The sequence below is a fragment of the Elaeis guineensis genome, chromosome 1 (genome assembly GCF_000442705.2).
Source record: "Elaeis guineensis isolate ETL-2024a chromosome 1, EG11, whole genome shotgun sequence".
NCBI lineage: Eukaryota > Viridiplantae > Streptophyta > Magnoliopsida > Arecales > Arecaceae > Elaeis > Elaeis guineensis.
In genome coordinates this window covers 168815277-168831802 of record NC_025993.2, presented here as the reverse complement: position 1 = coordinate 168831802, position 16526 = coordinate 168815277, and the positions used below count along the sequence as shown (strand labels likewise).

The following is a 16526-nucleotide window of genomic DNA, read 5'->3' as shown; positions in this document are numbered from 1 at the left end:
CTAACCGTTGATTTCATCGAAACGTACCGCGAACGGCCCACCCCTAACAGGGTATAGGGTTTATATCCACTCCTGTTCCCTATTCCACACCCTCTTCCGGCCGTGTGAGAGCGAGAGAGAAGAACGCAAGGCGGCGTCCAAGACCCTCTCCATCTCTTGGCCCATTCCCCGATCGCCGAGGACAAAACCCTATCCAAATCCTAGGATCTGCGATCCGAGCTCGGCCCCGATGGCGGAGAGCTTGGGGAAGGCGAAGAAGCCGAAGGCTGCGGCGGCCTCGTCGCCGGTCGAGTCTCTGTTCCATAGAAGGATCGAGTTTCATCCCGCCAGGAAGCCCTACTCTCCCATCGCCAGCGCCGGGGGGAATTTCCACATGGAAACCCTAAACCCCGCATCGGGTACACTCCGGCCGGGGCCGAGTCCTGGCGGCCCCGCGGCGGCGGTGGCGTCGTTGGGGAATAAATTTGACAGCGGGGAGTTCTACGAGCATGGATTGGACCCCGAGCTCGGCTTTAGGATCACCTTCCGGAGAATTGTGAGTCGGATTTTGTTTTGGTTTTGGTTGGGTGACTCTTTGGAATTTAGTTACCGTGAAAGATTGGTTTTCTGTTGTTTCTTCATCGGCTTTTGGCTTTGATGTCTAGTCTGGATGATTTTTCTTGTTGATCGGTTTGCTGGAGTACTTGTTCGTCGGAATTTTTGGGGCGATTTGATCATCATGTTTTATTTGTTGAGTGATTAGGGACCGGCTTCAGGATCTATCTGTCAACATTCTTAATTGTTTTTTTAAAATTATTTTACAATTGGTTCCCCCAAAACGAGATTTTCTTTTTAACTGTAAGTTTGAGCATTTTCTTTCCCTATTTCAGTAGGTATTTTTAGGGGGAAAAAAATACTATAATTGCCTCCCCTGCATAGTTTTCCTTTTCTGCATTCATGAGCTCATTATTTTGTTTTTTTTTTCAATGAAATTATATTTAATCACTAAATCCTATTCTTAAGTAAATAACAAAGCCTATGATGTCTTGCAGGGTGCTGGTTTGCAGAATCTTGGAAACACGTGTTTTCTTAATTCAGTTCTCCAATGCCTGACGTACACTGAACCTTTTGCGGCTTATTTGCAAAGCGGCAAGCATAAATCTTCATGTAAGTATTATTTTTTGTCTTCCTTCGTTCCTTCTGTTTTTGTTTTTTTGTTTCTGTGGCATCTCTTTATATCAATGCAACCTGATTATGTGTTCTCAGTATATATCTGATTCTTCTCTCTGAAAGGTTTTTTTAAAAAAAAACCAAAAACAGTTACGTCAATCTATTATTTTCAACGTTAATAATTCACCACAGATAATGTTTAAGGAGGCCTGAGAGATGCATGTCAGCTGAAGTGTGTAGATTATAATGTAGCGGATGTTGGATGGAAAAGTAATATCCATTAGAATACCTAATTGATCATGGAGGGAAAATTAGCAGAATGCCCTAGAGACAGTGTTACCCAAATATTCATATCTAACTCTAGAAATCCATATCGGATATGTATCTAAGTCGGATATGAGTTAGATAGCTGGATAACTATGAATTTATTGGTAGCCATTTTTAAAAACTCCTCTCTCTCTCTCTCTCTCTCTCTCTCTCTCTCTCGGATCCAAAAATGCCAGAGGATCCTGAGACCGAGGCCAGAGATCTCCATGACATTGCATTGGTGGAGGGATCTTGTGTGCTGGAGCTCTGGTTCAAGGGTTTTGGTGAGGGAAACTTTGCTGTAGGTTCATGAGAGGGTGGGTCAGGAGGGAGGGAAGGGTGGATCCTAGTGTTTTGTCACTCGCTGGGGTGAGGTACAAGTCAATGTAAAGAAAAGAGGGCAAGTCGATGTAAAGAAAAGATGGCAAATCGGCCCAGACTGACCGGTCTGAATGGTTCATCCATTTCTCCTAGGTTTGATCGAGTTTTGACTATTCTTAAAATATTTTTTGAACCGGACTGGATGGGCGATTGATTTTTGGTTAAATAGGTGGAACCGACTAGTCCGATCTGGTTTTAAAAACATTGGAAAGATCTTAACAGATATTTTTTTAATAATTTTGTCTTATTGTTTAAGTATATAAAGGTAGGTAGGTGCGAGCGAGCGAGCGAGTTATATTTGTATGTTATCCTATGCATCCTTGTTAGTGTTGCATGGACTTGAATATGAGAACTTGATTTGGATATGTATCCAAATATTTGACTTGGCAATAGGGAAAAAGAGGAATATGGGGATATGAAGGATAACATATAAATTTAACTAAATTATATAGGGTATTTATGCAAATTTGAATGTTTAAGAGGGTATACATATAAAAAAACCTAATTATATATTTATGCCTTTAAATATGATTAGTTTAAACATGAAAGAAAATGTTAAAAAGATACCATTTGTTAAGATCTTTCAATATACATCCTTCTCCTTCAAAATTTTCAATTAACTTGAGTTTATTAGCAAAATAATATTTTGCATAGTTGTTTCAACAACTGCATCCTTAACAAATCTTGACGAAGAATACTTCTGGTATCAAATTAGAGGATCAAACTCATTGTTGCATGGTTCAACTCACCTGTTGTTGGAAGAATTCAAATCTCTTCTAATCTCTAAGAGTGGTTATAAAGAACTTCATAATTATCCAAGTATCTGATAATTATCAACTCGGATACATTTGTGATAAGGATCTTTGAAGCTAGATGCAAACACTGGTACCCATATCTCTTTTATTTTCCTCTTGCTGATCGGATTCTCACTTTTGTGTCCATGCAACACTAACTAGAAGGGGCATGGTGGATGATCACATGTACATTAACATTCAGTTTAAATATTATTTGCATTTCTCCATGATTTAAGAATATCAAGCTCAATTATAAGGAGAATAAAATAGTTGATGGATTGATACACTTAAACAATATAAACTATTTAGAAACACTTTTTATGAAGTATCAAATCAATCAGTTGATTTCCATTCTGCTGGCTAGGCATGTTGATTTTGTATGTGAGCAAAGCCTTAGAAAGCCTTAATATGTATTAACAATATAACCAAGAGCTTTTTAGTCCTCTCCTATGTTCAAAAGCAACACATATGCCTAAGTATAGTGTTGCTCTTGGGCTATATCAACTACAAATTGAGTTGTTTTTAGTTGTTGCCTAGGTTTTTAGTTGTTTGATTATCTCATATGCCTTTTTCTTTCTTGTAGCCAAATTTTTGTTTTTTAATGCATGTCAAAGACCATGAAATAACCTGCCATCATAAGCTCAATACAACTAAATCAAACCTAGCCAAGAGAATACCCTGAATATTAGTTGATCCTAATGCAGATGGTTATGATCTCACCAACCTGCACTAGCCTTTTGTTTTGTCTTCATGCTGGGCACCTTGGTGATAATTGGATGTACAAAAGAAAGGACTAGAACTTAAATTAGTTAAATGCTAAGCATATTTGCCGCTTATAGCAACATATACAGGAAATACAGAAATAAGATCATCTTTGCATTGATGCTAACATTAGTGGATTGGAGAGCCTTAGGAAAGGAACTGGAGATGAGGGCTAAAAAATGCCTCAACACTAAAATTTATTATCTTTTTGCAAAATTTAGATAGCTTAGCATATGTACTTGTTTTGAATGATAGACACTTCAGATTCTGCCATATGTTCATGGCCTGATGAATTGCCATGTTGGGTGTCTTTGTATGAAAAAATGGCTAAACATCTTAATGTCATCAGCAGACATCTCTTCTCTTCTCAGAGGGAGCATGTGGGGGTTTAGAGATCGCCAAAACCTAATGATTCTGGTTTTAGGCTAGCCTCAAAATGTCTGCAGAAAACAATGTCCATCTGTCTATATAAAAGTACAGATTATTCAAATAGTTTGAATTTTTCCAATCCTATGAAGCTCCTCATCTGTGACTCATTACAATCTTTACTTTGTTGATGAGATGCTATCGTTCAGTTGCCCCTGTCCATCTGGATAAATACTTTGATGTTTCGTCAGATACCACATATTCACTAGGAGTACCATGATTCTGTTTATTGATGAATGTATTTAGCAGTAAAAAGAAAGTCAAGGCGTATCTAAGAGAGAGCGTGATAGGTGCTGTCAATCAAGTAGCATGGCTGGATCCAAACAGTCATTTAGGTCAGCTAAAAGTAAATGAATTTGGGGTAGAATTGCACCACTTGAGGGATTGCATGTCACATCTGGGGCTTAGATGATACTTGGTTGTATGAGTTGTTCTGTTTATTCGCTTTTCCACATGTTATTTCCAATCAAAGGAATAATATTGAAAATCTTCTGTTAAGTGAGTGGAGCTACAAGTTGGGTTTTAGAGGTCCTCTTGGTGTTTTGTTGTATCAATTATATGCACTATTCTTCGACAGGCTAAGGTCATGCTCGGGGCATTTAGTGGACAGCTGAATGTAGGCCTCACACTAGATGTTTAACTGGCAGCTTTGTTCTCATTGGCATATGAAAAGAAGTTTTATAGCAGTGAACTTGCAAAATTGCATTGCTTATTTTTCCCCTGATTTTCTGATGCTTCCCTTAAATTCATAACAACCCTCTGCATAACTTGAAAGAATTCCCTTTCTTATGTGACCTTGCTGTTGTAAGGTATTCCATGTACTAATAGTTCTCTGCACCAGCTTGTTAGTCCCTTTTCACCTCCACAAAATGCGACACTAAATAGATTGCCATTTTTTTTCCCTAATGCTTGTCATCAATAGTAGCTTTCTAGGTACATAAATTTATGCTGGCTAATTAATCAAATTACATATGCTTTCTAACGAGATATTTTTTTTCAATTGATCCATAATTGACGGTCTTTGAAAACATGAAAGTGTGTCTATATATGTTAATTTATTTTAGAAACTGTTGTAGAATTTATTATATTTTAAAGTATTAAAAACAATTATTTGTGAGTTCATTTTCAGTTCAATACAATTTTAAAGGCAAGTTGATATGGTGTGTTGGGATAAAAGAGCACACTGCTGATTTAGAACAGGTTTTGTTTGGGAATATTCATGTGAAAATAGAACAGTTACGATACATGTTGAAAAATGCTACAAGGTCCAACCTATTACTAAAATGGGTTTCTCTGCTGTCCATGTCATGAGACATAAGGATTGGTGCGTCATACCACAATCTGTTGTGGATCACACCAGTGCAGTTAATTGGACTGGTACCATTGTGCCAGGTGGCATGCCAAGGAAGCCAGACAAGTTTCTGATGTCATGGCTGGGTTCTGCAGCATCATTCATATGCATTGATTAGCACACCATGTCGAAGGGGAATCACTAGGAGACATCAAAGGAGAAATTAGGGTAGCAACAAAGATAAAATTATTAAGCAAATCTGGAATTGTTGTATTGGTTGAAGGGAGAAAAGCATGCCTTCCTGCCGTTCTTCCCCCAAACAATGCTTCTCTCTCTCTCATTAAAGGTATTATTTTAAGATGTTGGAGTTTATATTAGATAGCACCCAATATGAGATATTATTTGGAAAGGAAAATCGTATCTGATTGGATTTTCTGTTAACAAGTATCAAACATACAGGAAACTTATCCCGATAACCAGCACTCCTAGCTTTTTTTGGGAAGAGAAATTGACGGCCATAGTATTTCTAGAATATTGCTGAATTTGAAATTATTTTTCTGAAAAGATAGCACAGAAATAGGTAAGCTATGCCATGAATGTTTTTTCTGGCCTACTTTCTTAAGTGATAAAGCAAAACAGTATCCTGATTGATGATGTATTGTGATTAATGCTGGCAGTTAAAAATAATACCTTTTGTGCTTGCAAATGCATGAGTTCGATAGGGACACTGAACTTTATGCATATTGAGTTCTTTGCTGCTATAATTATTGTCATTTTATTACTAACTTCAAAATGACTTTTTTTTTCTTGGTAGGCCATACCGCTGGGTTTTGTGCAATGTGCGCTCTTCAGAATCATGTCATGACTGCTCTACAATCAACCGGGAAGATATTGTCACCTTATCATCTTGTGAAGAACTTGCGAAGTATCCTTACAAACACTGCAGATTCCTCCTTTTATTATAAGGAAAAAAGTAAAAAAAAATGTAGAAAAGTAATTTTTAGACTTTTTTAAAATGTGGGATAGATGAATTGTAATTTTTTTTAGTAGTTCTTGAGGTCGCTGTTTACTTCGGTGCAAGAGTTAAAATTCTTGACTACATCGTCAGGTATATCTCGTAATTTTCGCAATTCCAGACAAGAAGATGCGCATGAATACATGGTTAATTTGCTCGAGTCCATGCACAAATGTTGTTTACCTTCTGGAGTCCCAAGTGAGTCTCCTATTGCTTATGAGAAAAGTCTGGTCCACAAGATATTTGGGGGCTGTCTCAGGAGTCAGGTAACTTCAGGAGGTACTTCTGTAGTAGATGCTTGCCAATGAAAACATTCTCCCTGCTTCATTTATTGCTGAGCATTGTATAACGTATTGCAGGTGAAATGCATGCAATGTTCCTACTGTTCCAATAAGTTTGATCCCTTTTTGGATTTGAGTTTAGAAATTGTGAAGGCTGATTCTTTGCGTAAGGCACTTGCACGTTTCACTGCGGTGGAGCAGTTAGATGGAGGGGAGAGGCAATACCAATGCCAACGGTGCAAAGAGAAAGTTAGGGCCCTGAAGCAGCTTACCATTCATAAGGCCCCATATGTCCTCACAGTTCATCTCAAGCGTTTTAGTTCTCATATTCCTGGACAAAAGATTGATAAAAAAGTCGAGTTTGAGCCCACTCTAGACTTAAAACCCTTTGTCAGTGATGCACATGTCAGTATATACTTGTTCTTTGTGCTTTCACCATCTTGGAAAATTTGATTGCCTCTGATTTTAACCATACAACTCTTTATATGCATTTGCAGGAAGGAAATTTAAGATATACTCTTTATGGTGTATTGGTACATGCGGGTTGGAGTACTCACTCTGGCCATTATTACTGTTATATTCGCACTTCAAGTGGCATGTGGCATTCTCTCGATGATAACCAGGTTGAGATTACAGATAGCTTTCCATGTATCTTATTTATGTAATTCTGTTGCCAACTCATTAAATGTTGTTTTATTGTCTTTATGTGCATATACCTGATGTATCCTTCTGAAATTGTCCTGGTTGAAATGTTAGATATATATATATTATTTTCCTCCATAACCTTTTTCACATATCAACAAAGTTCCAAACATGCATAACAAACAAAATAGAAAGGAGCAGAGCAAAATAATGAGAAAAAGAGTGAAGAGAGTTAATTAAAGAAGAAAAGAGCCAATATGGTTTTTGTTATAAATAATGGACCATAGCAATGGAAGTCTTTTTAATGTACATGTGTAATTTTCTTAATTGGTTTTTATGTTCATTGTTATTGTAATTACAGGTCAGCCAAGTCAGTGAGAAGACTGTGTTGGCACAGAAAGCCTATATGTTATTCTATGTCCGTGATAGAAGTTCTACAATCAAGAGATCAGTTGATGTGGCTGGCAAAGATAACATTTCTGTTAATGGACCTGGAAATAAAACTGTTCTCCACTCTGCTCCAACATCAAATGGAGCAGTTCAAACTAATGGAGTTGAAAGAAAATTAAACCTTGCAGAGTGTATCTCTGTCAAAATTAAAACTGATGCTGCTAGCAAATGCCAATCCAGCTCTGCAATGGGTACTACATCAGATCACCCCGCGCAGGAAGTGGTTTGTTCTTTGCAGATCTCACGAAATAATGGTCAAGTGATGCCAAAAGAAGCTTCGAAAACATTGGCAGATTTAAAAAAGCTACCCTTTTGTAAAGATCCAACGATGCCTGTTCTGACATCCAAAGGGGACCAGAAATTGACGGAAGACTTAGCACAGCCAGCTTTGCTAAAGGACAATGCTGTCATCACCACTTATCATGGAAGTGATACCTCCTCTATCCCTCGTGTCCAGTCAAATGGTAGACTTTGTCTTTCTAATGGTTGCAGTGCAGACATTAAGTTAGCTACCCTTACCACTGAGATGAATGATTCTGCCTTCCCAGAAACCACTGAGAAACATCCCAATAAACTTCTGATAGAAAACAACATGATGGTACCTTCCAAAAATAAGCCTATTAATATTCCCTGCAAATCAAGTTCTATGAAGCAGTGCATTCAGAAGGAAGTGTTCAGTAAAAAGGATGTGGCACAACAGGTAGCGTTGTTTTTCACTTTATGTTGCAGCTTCCATGATTGATTTGCTTGAATCAAGTTAAAAGTTTCTGTCCTGTTTGTGTCCAGGCCATTGGCATTAAGAATGGGAAGTGCTCAAGCAGTATTCAATGCCAGAATGATGAGGAAAGCCTTCTTAACCCGGGTGAAGCTGGGTTGGTCAGTTTTTTGGAGAAACAAAGCACTTCAAATGGTTATGGTCAGAAGGAAACTTTTGCAGAAACTGGCAGAGAACATTCAGTTGGCAAAATTTACCAAACAGACATGAAACTGAAGAAGCTTGCAAAATGTTCACTGAGGGGCATGTATTTTGGCCGCAAGCAACTATTTCTCGGTTATTTAAGCCTGCGTAAAAGTAAAAAACACAAGAAAAGCAAAAAACATCGTTTAAATTCTAGAAACCTGACAAAAAGTGTAGTTCTAGATGATCTCAGCATAAGTGAGCAGACAACATCAACATCAAAGGTCATTAAAGTTGAAATAGATTCCAAGCATTGCCATAGAAAACGGAACCATTTTAGTTCTGTCAAAGACAATAATATCCAGGGAATGAATGATAAGAGTTATTGTACTGGTGATTCTGCGGAAACTGATAGACAAATAGAGGAGAGAAATGATAAGAACATTGCCATGCTTGCCACATCAAAGCAAGTCAAAAGGTGTTTGAGCTCTGCAGCAAATCAATGCAACTTGAGAGAAAGAGAAACAGATGCAAACGAGAAGGGGCTACGTCAGCATGAATTTATTTTGCTGAGGGGTTTGGAGGAATCTACTGGTGCGTATCCGTAATGCTTTGTCTTTCCTGTGTTCATCCCTCCCAGTTTACTTTTTGTGCTTGAGTTGTGGCAAGCTAATCAGGATCCACTTTCTTGTATTCAGTTGCACGATGGGATGACATAGAATTACCAAAATGTGAGGTAGAAGAACCAGAAAACTCAAGAAATAACAGCATCGGTTATGTGTTGGATGAGTGGTGAGTTCCCTAACTATGCATTATAAATACGGAGATTAAGGTCCTGTTAGGCATTGCTATAATTAATGGAGCTTTTGTCTGTAGAGCTTTGGGCAGTAAAGCTTTTAATAAATAGTTATTTGCTGTTTTGTCACTACAATTTTGAAGTGCTGCAGAATTTTAATATCTTTTTGGTAACCAAATTGATGAAGTATTTTTAGTATCAAGAAATGATAATAAAGAACATTGCATGTATCTAAATGTTTGTACCATCAAAAACTTCTATTATAAAGTTTTCTTAATTTATAAATTATTTATTTTGATATTTTAATCTAGGTCAAATAATAAATAACATATTATAATATGATTAAAATATAATAATATTTCTGTAATATTATTATATTATGATAATATTATTATGATATAGTAATACGATATTTTTAATAAACTTGATAATTATATTATATATTAAAATATTATTATTACAGTACAATTATTGTATTAGAATAAAAATGATAACAACATAAAATTATCATAATATAATAAATACAATATAATATAATATCATACGGCATAATACAATAATATATTATATTATGTTATTATATTATAAAGAATTGGTAAATAGACTTTTTATATTTTGATTTTAACAATGTAATAAATAAATTCAAAATCCTTAATAGATCATGGTATGAAAAATGCAAACTTAAATAATTTCAATTAATAAGTAGTTCAAAATTAATTTTTTAATTTTTTTTATTGGACTAAAACTCAGGGCTCTAGGTTGCCTGAAAAGAAGCTTCTTGATGCATCTCAATTGGAGCTTTTGCTTGAAAGCTCTTATCTCCATTAGACCTTTTTCAGCTTTTGAAGGACCCAAAAAATTATTTCAAAATTTTTACCGTGCACCTTAAAATCACCCAAAAGAACTTCTATCCTTCAAGAAGCACTTCTTTGCCCTCCAAAATCAATGTCAAACAAGGCCTAAGAATGACAAGCAAAGATTTGATTACTAGGCAGCTTGATTGTCCGGTATTGTGTTCGCTGATCATTCTTTGAGTGGTTAATATACAACTACCTAGCCTAACCATTTTAAGTTGGTTGATATATTACATAAAGAAAATATAAAATATAGTTACTTGCTGATTTCGATATTTATCTTGTAGATTGACCTGGTGTTTGCATTCTTTTAGCAATAGAGGCTTAAGCATCCTTCAACCAACAAAACACTAGTTCATGGATGTTGGAATGATATAGCCAATGTCTTTGTAATATCAGGTTATTTGTCACAAAAGTGGTCATGCTTTGTTTCATATATTATTACTGCATTGCATCATAAACTTGACTTTCTGCCTGACTTCGGGGTTGGAAGTTAAAATGCAGAAGATTATTAGAACTTTTAACAATAACTAAGAAACTAACAAAATATATAAATGAATCTGTGAAGATATAAGCAACTTCTTTTTGTAAAATATAGCTTGGCTATACCACAACCAGTATGTTTGAGCCAACATGTGTCACTACAGATTTTTAAGCCATGATTGTATGGTGTCTGTGTTAGCTGGACCATTCAATCTACTCCAAAATATCCACACCAAATGGTATGAGCAGATGGATATTGGATGGTGAGAAGAAATTCTGAAAGATTTGAAGGATCCAACACTTTGGCTCATATTCGTACCTACACCTCAGACCTCAGCCCATGTGGCTTAGTGGTTCCTTTTGCTGGTTGTAATTTACAAAGAGGGTTCAAAATGAGTACAATGGTTCCATCAATTTAAGAGTGATGGGGAACAAGTAAAATCATATGAGCATGTCCAATTAATATCTGTCAAGGGCCTGATGAGGAGAGGGGCTTAGGTTTGCATTAAAGGGTCAAGAAGAAAAAGACAACACAGATCAAAGATGTGAAGTAATTCAAAAGACTTGGAATGACAACAATTACGCTTCTCTGCGGGAATAATGGCAAAGGGAGCTTACATAAAGTGAGCCACAAATTGGTTAGGTTGGTGGTTTTAGCTATGATCATGCTGTTGCTGCAGATGACTTTGTTGGATCATTAGGGCACCTTTTTTCCCATTATTGTCTGGACACCTGTTTCCTTTGAATGAATATTGTCCAGATGCAATTAGCCATTTTTCTTTTACTGGGACCAACATAAATGACAGGATAACTGCTATTGCATGGATGTGGTTTCAAGAGCTGGATTAGGCTTTCGCAAGAGGGAAAATAATATAAAAGGGCATGGAGAGTTTTTATAATATTGCCTTCATGGACCTTAAGTTTGGCCACAAGTACTAATTCTGAAAAACAAAATTCTACATTAGCTACATTTTATTGCAACTAAAATGCATGTGTTAGAGATTGTGACAAAGGACACAACCATGGTAGTTTACATGGGTACTTTATGAGTCTTCAAGAAACTTAAATTGTGCTGCATGGCTTACCAACAGTATTAGTGATCAGAATATTTGTTTCTCATGATGTTCAGTGCAATATTAAGTAACCAGGCACTGGGGATAACTAAAACCCACTTCTAACAAAATTTTGGTGGGATTTTATTTAGTGCTTTGTTGGAGTCACTGTTGGAAGAGTTCGGCTCTCCAACAATGTACATGTGAGTCTGATACTTGTCTGACCTTGCAGTTTGATTTTTTTCCCCCCTCATTTTCCCAGCTGACGGCAAGTCCAACTTTCATGGCCACTGAACGGAGCATGTTCCTACCGCAGCCACTTAAATTACTTTTAGATTCTGCTTACCAGTGCCTAATTTATGATGAACTAGTTACAGTCCCATGTTGAATGATCCATTTTCCCACTTAAAATTAATTTTAGTTTCTGCATTCTAATTCCTTATTTATGATAATCGAGTTACAGTTCCTATGTTGAATAATCCATTTTTCTACTTAAATTAATTTTAGATTCTGCGTACCAATGCTTTATGATAAACGAGTTATAGTCCTCGTGTTGAATAATCCATTTTTGGCAATTCGAGTAAGCAATAGTAGCTCTAATTTGTTCTCGTGTCTAAATAATTTTCAGGGATGAGGAGTATGACCGAGGGAGGAGGAAGAAGGTAAAGAAATCCAGACAATCTTTTGGTGGACCAAACCTGTTCCAGGAGACTGCCAACGTAAAAACACAGCAGAAGATGAAGGTGAAGATGGACCAGACCAGATCGGGAAATCAACCATTCAGGATATGATGGCGAAAAGGAAAGGAGAAAATTGTTGTCATTGTATTGCTTTGTTTTGGTGTTATAATCCATTCATGTATTTTGTTTTGTTCTCTTGAAGAGCCGAATAGCCACCGTCCAACGAGACTTTATTTATTATCTGCGAGTATTTGAAACGTACTTTGTAACGAGCAACCTGGATGAGCTGCCTTTTTTTCTTTTTTGTCCCCAGGTCCTGCATCAAAGGCTCATTTTCGAGTTTATGTGAACCCATTAGCGTGTTGGTAACTTGCTTCCATATTCCCAATGCCACTTGAATGCTTGATTCGGAGCTTGTTACAAATGTGTATGAGTATTGGTGTTGCTCATGAAACAACATAACGGGTCAATATCGCTAACTTTATAATCTTTATAATCGTGTCTACGTGAGGTCTCGGTTACCTACTTTGGTCCAAGTAACAAACGGAAATCAGATCCGATGCCTTACAGGGAGGCTGTAGCAGTCTGCATCTTCGTGTTCTGAAGCCTGCAAATTTTTCTGACCGAACGGACGTTACGAACGTAACCCACAAACTGGCGTCAGCTATTTGCACCTATGTTCAGCTGCTCATGGTTGCTTCTGCATTACCTTTTTACAACCCCGGAAAATCATACTAATCTGAGACTTAAGGATAAACTGGGGTTATTCTCAAATAAAATCAATTTTTCCAACCCTCTCATAAATCTATTTGTTGCTGTTTAAATTGGTCGGGGTCAAAAAACAGACATCTAAAAACCTCGAATAGTAATGCTGGTGCTGGAGTGATCTGCAAAATAAGTTCCAAATTGAAAGTTGTGGCTCCGGTGAGGATTTTCTGACGCTCAAGTCAGAAAAGTAGAGAACAAAAAAGCAGCAACGGATTTTCTGAAAGGGATTTGATTGAACTTACCTAGATCCTCGGGATTCTGTTTGTTTATACAGATGAATATCGAACAGTTGGATTGTTAGCTGTGAGATTGCACGATCCCGAGATTGTCGGACCGTTGGACATATCAAACTAGGTGAGATAATTAAACCCTTATAGCTCCCACGAGATTAGGAAAGATGGTTACGCCAAATCTTATCTATTCGGGATAGACAGCTGTCGTGCTCGTTGAAGAGAAGTCGGCTGAGCAGCTCACACACAGGTCAGACCTCGGAGATGCCTTAGCTCAGCATAGAGATGGACTCCTCAGCTCATACGGCGATAAGCAGTCTTATTGATGACCTGAGAGCTTGACAAGTTTTATGATATAGTGCTGATCTGAGGCACTCGTAATAACCACCGTAATACTACCCCCCTACTCCTAAGTCTGAAGATCAGGTGAAAGGAGTACTTTAAAAAGTATCTCGGATCCAGTGCCACGTGCTTCTGCTTTCACGCCTGCTTCTGTTGCATTTAAAGTGGGTGATGTCAGCCTAATGCGACTAATGCAGACGAGCGTCACTAATGGGACCACTCAGACGAGGGTCTCTTCGAGGTTTTAATCATTTTGTGATGGCTTTTCATTTTCTTCCTCCTTTAAATTTATGTTTCGAAGGTACAAATAGCCACAGATCAGCAGAGGTAGTCACAGATCTTTTATGTTGCTTATCCATCACGACTCCTTGGAGCAAGATGGATTCACAGCATGCGAAGAGATTTGAGCAAATTCCGACTCGTAGGAGGCAGATCATGGTTCCAGCTGCTGAAATGGGATCCGCGATCAGGGAAGAAGATTATGTCGCTCCTACTATCGAACCCATGGCCCTACCATTGGAAGCCGTGATGCAGGATTCTTTAGAAAAAATTTCGATCGGTGGGATGCTCTAAAAAAGATGAGCATCGAGGGACACTCTAAAAAAGATCCGATTGAGGAGTGCAGGTTGAAGAGGCAGTCGACAACCCGGAGAAAGATCTGACCACGACAATAGAGACTAGGGGGTCTCTGGAGACAGCGACTCATACTGGGCACTTTCTTGCATCCACTGCTCATACAGGACCCTCAGATCTGATACCTCGTACTCCATCCACAGGAGAGATCCTCTAATCCATGGCAAAATATTTGAGAAATCTCCTATCGCCAGTCGAAAGATTATTCCTCAACGAACAAAAGGGGGAGAATCAAGCTGCCCATGCCTTAAGATTCCTTGCACATGTGGGCCAATGTCTGACGAGCCTCGTTAATTCCAACGTCGATGTTCCGATAATAAAGAAAGAAGAGATCGATTTGCTGAAGTACCGATTAGAATATCTGGAGAGGGATAATACTGAGCTGGCCAAGGAGCTCAGCCTTACAGAGAAGGCTCTGCCCAGGAATCGATTCTTCATCGGGACGAAGAACTACGGTAGGTCGAAAGATGGATTGAGGCCCTCGAACAACAAAAATTTAGGGCCGACAGGAAGATTGAAGACCTCGAGGGAAGGATTAAAACCTTTGAGAGGCAGAGGTCTGAGGCTGAGAAAGATTGTCACCGGACCCGTAATGTGATAACCCGGCCCACTAAGCCCAGTAAAAACCCGGCCCACTAAGCCCAGTAAACAAAAAAAAACAGAGCAGGGAGGAAGACTCCCGATCGAAGTCTTCCTCTTCCCCGATTCCGATCAAGAATTGCAGTCCTAGGGCCATTAAAAGACCCTAGGACGAGCTCTATAAGAACCCCCCTCCTCTCCTCTAAGGGTAGATCTATCAGTCACCGACGATCGCCGGAGTTTTTCTTCGATTTTTCGTTTGAAGCCGCGACTCCTCGACCTGTGCTCGCCGCGATTTCACATCGGTGGGGGTCACCAGAGGTTGTGGTAAGGTCTCCTTCTTCTTCCTCTCTTCTCTCCCTTCTTTTCCGTGCCTGTGGACACGATTGCCGGCGACGGATGTCGCCGGATTTTGTTGGAAAAGAGAACCCCCTATCCGGCCTCTTCTTTTCTCTGATTTTTCGGCACCGACGGTCACCACCGACCGTCGGTACGGGCCCTCCGAACTCGAGAGAAGGCCGCCCTTGCCGCCGGCCACCGTCGGACAAGGTGTGGCCGTGAATGGCCGACATAGGGAACGGGGACCTCTAGGTCCCCTGTTCCGGCCAAAGAAGGCCACGGGGGGAGAAAAAGAAAAAGAAAAGGAAAAGGAAAAAGAAAAAGAAAAAGAAAAGAAAAAGAAAAAAAAAGAAGAAGAAAAAGAAAAGAAAAGAAAAATATATAATCATATAATAATAATAATAATAAAAAAGAAAAGAAAAGAAGAAAAAGAAAAGAAAAAAATATATAAAAATAAAAATAAAAATACAAAAAAAAGAAAAAGAAAGTTTCTCTCATCCCTCTCTAAAATCTTTCTCTCTCTAGAATTGGATTCGTTTTCTCTCTACTTCCTCTCTCTACTTTTTTTCTCTAAAAAAAAAAATTCTCTCTCCAAAAAATTCTATGAATCCCTTATTAGGCTATCTTCTCCACTCCTAGGGACCTATGACCTTAAATCGGTTTAGAGCCGAAGGGAGAGATTTAGTGGACTGATCATCAAATCGATCATTTTTTTATATTATGTAATTTTATTAAATATATGAAATAAAATTTATTGATGATTTAATATTTTAAATAGGACTGTCCGATTCTTTTAAGGAAGATTAAAAGGTTCCGGACGATTGAGGTAAGTAGATTTTATGCTCTTTATTTATTTTTAAATGATCATGCTTTTATGTAAAGAATTGCTATGGATAAAATCATAATTTTTCATAAAATAAAGATCGGCATATGTGATATGAAAAAGCATGTTTTATTATGAGCATTGATTTCATGAATATATCTTATAAAAATAGCATGATTATGAAGCATGAATTTCATTGTTTTTCTATTTATGTATATGTATGTTTTAAGAAAATGATAAAATGATTTCAAAGGCTCTCAGATAGCTATGAATGAATTCCTTCGGGAAGATCGACATCCGGAGCTAGCATCCACACGAAACATGATCCTGCCGGCGGGTATAAAGTTGGCACATAAATTAAGAACTCTGTCGATTAAGAAACATGGTCCTGTTACGGGTATAATAGTGACCTTAGCACGAATGTCTGTGAGTAATGTTTTGAAATATGACATGAATACATGATGAAAATAATTTACGATTCATAATTATGAAATATACATGATTTATGCATGCATGATGAGCTTATAACTTGTTTTATTATATGCTCTATGA

At 37.8% G+C, this 16526-nt stretch overlaps 1 protein-coding gene across 1 annotated transcript; it reads left to right on the top strand.

Annotated features, from left to right (window-relative positions):
• Window positions 1–80: 80 nt before the first annotated feature.
• LOC105060197 (ubiquitin carboxyl-terminal hydrolase 23) lies at window positions 81–12629 on the top strand. The gene is made up of 10 exons (XM_010943804.4): window positions 81–535; window positions 1032–1146; window positions 5924–6034; window positions 6218–6390; window positions 6484–6810; window positions 6903–7028; window positions 7409–8197; window positions 8284–8989; window positions 9094–9187; window positions 12209–12629. Exons 1-10 carry the CDS (start codon window positions 230–232, stop codon window positions 12369–12371), a joined length of 2910 nt encoding a protein of 969 aa, XP_010942106.2. The 5' UTR covers window positions 81–229; the 3' UTR covers window positions 12372–12629.
• Window positions 12630–16526: the final 3897 nt, after the last annotated feature.

Bases quoted from the DNA above. Each gene is read 5' to 3' on its own strand.
- LOC105060197 (XM_010943804.4), top strand. From the start codon at position 230: ATGGCGGAGAGCTTGGGGAAGGCGAAGAAGCCGAAGGCTGCGGCGGCC. The intron at 6,035-6,217 runs GTATCCTTACAA...CTACATCGTCAG, and splicing joins TCTTGTGAAGAACTTGCGAA to GTATATCTCGTAATTTTCGC. The intron at 8,990-9,093 runs GTGCGTATCCGT...TCTTGTATTCAG, and splicing joins GGGTTTGGAGGAATCTACTG to TTGCACGATGGGATGACATA.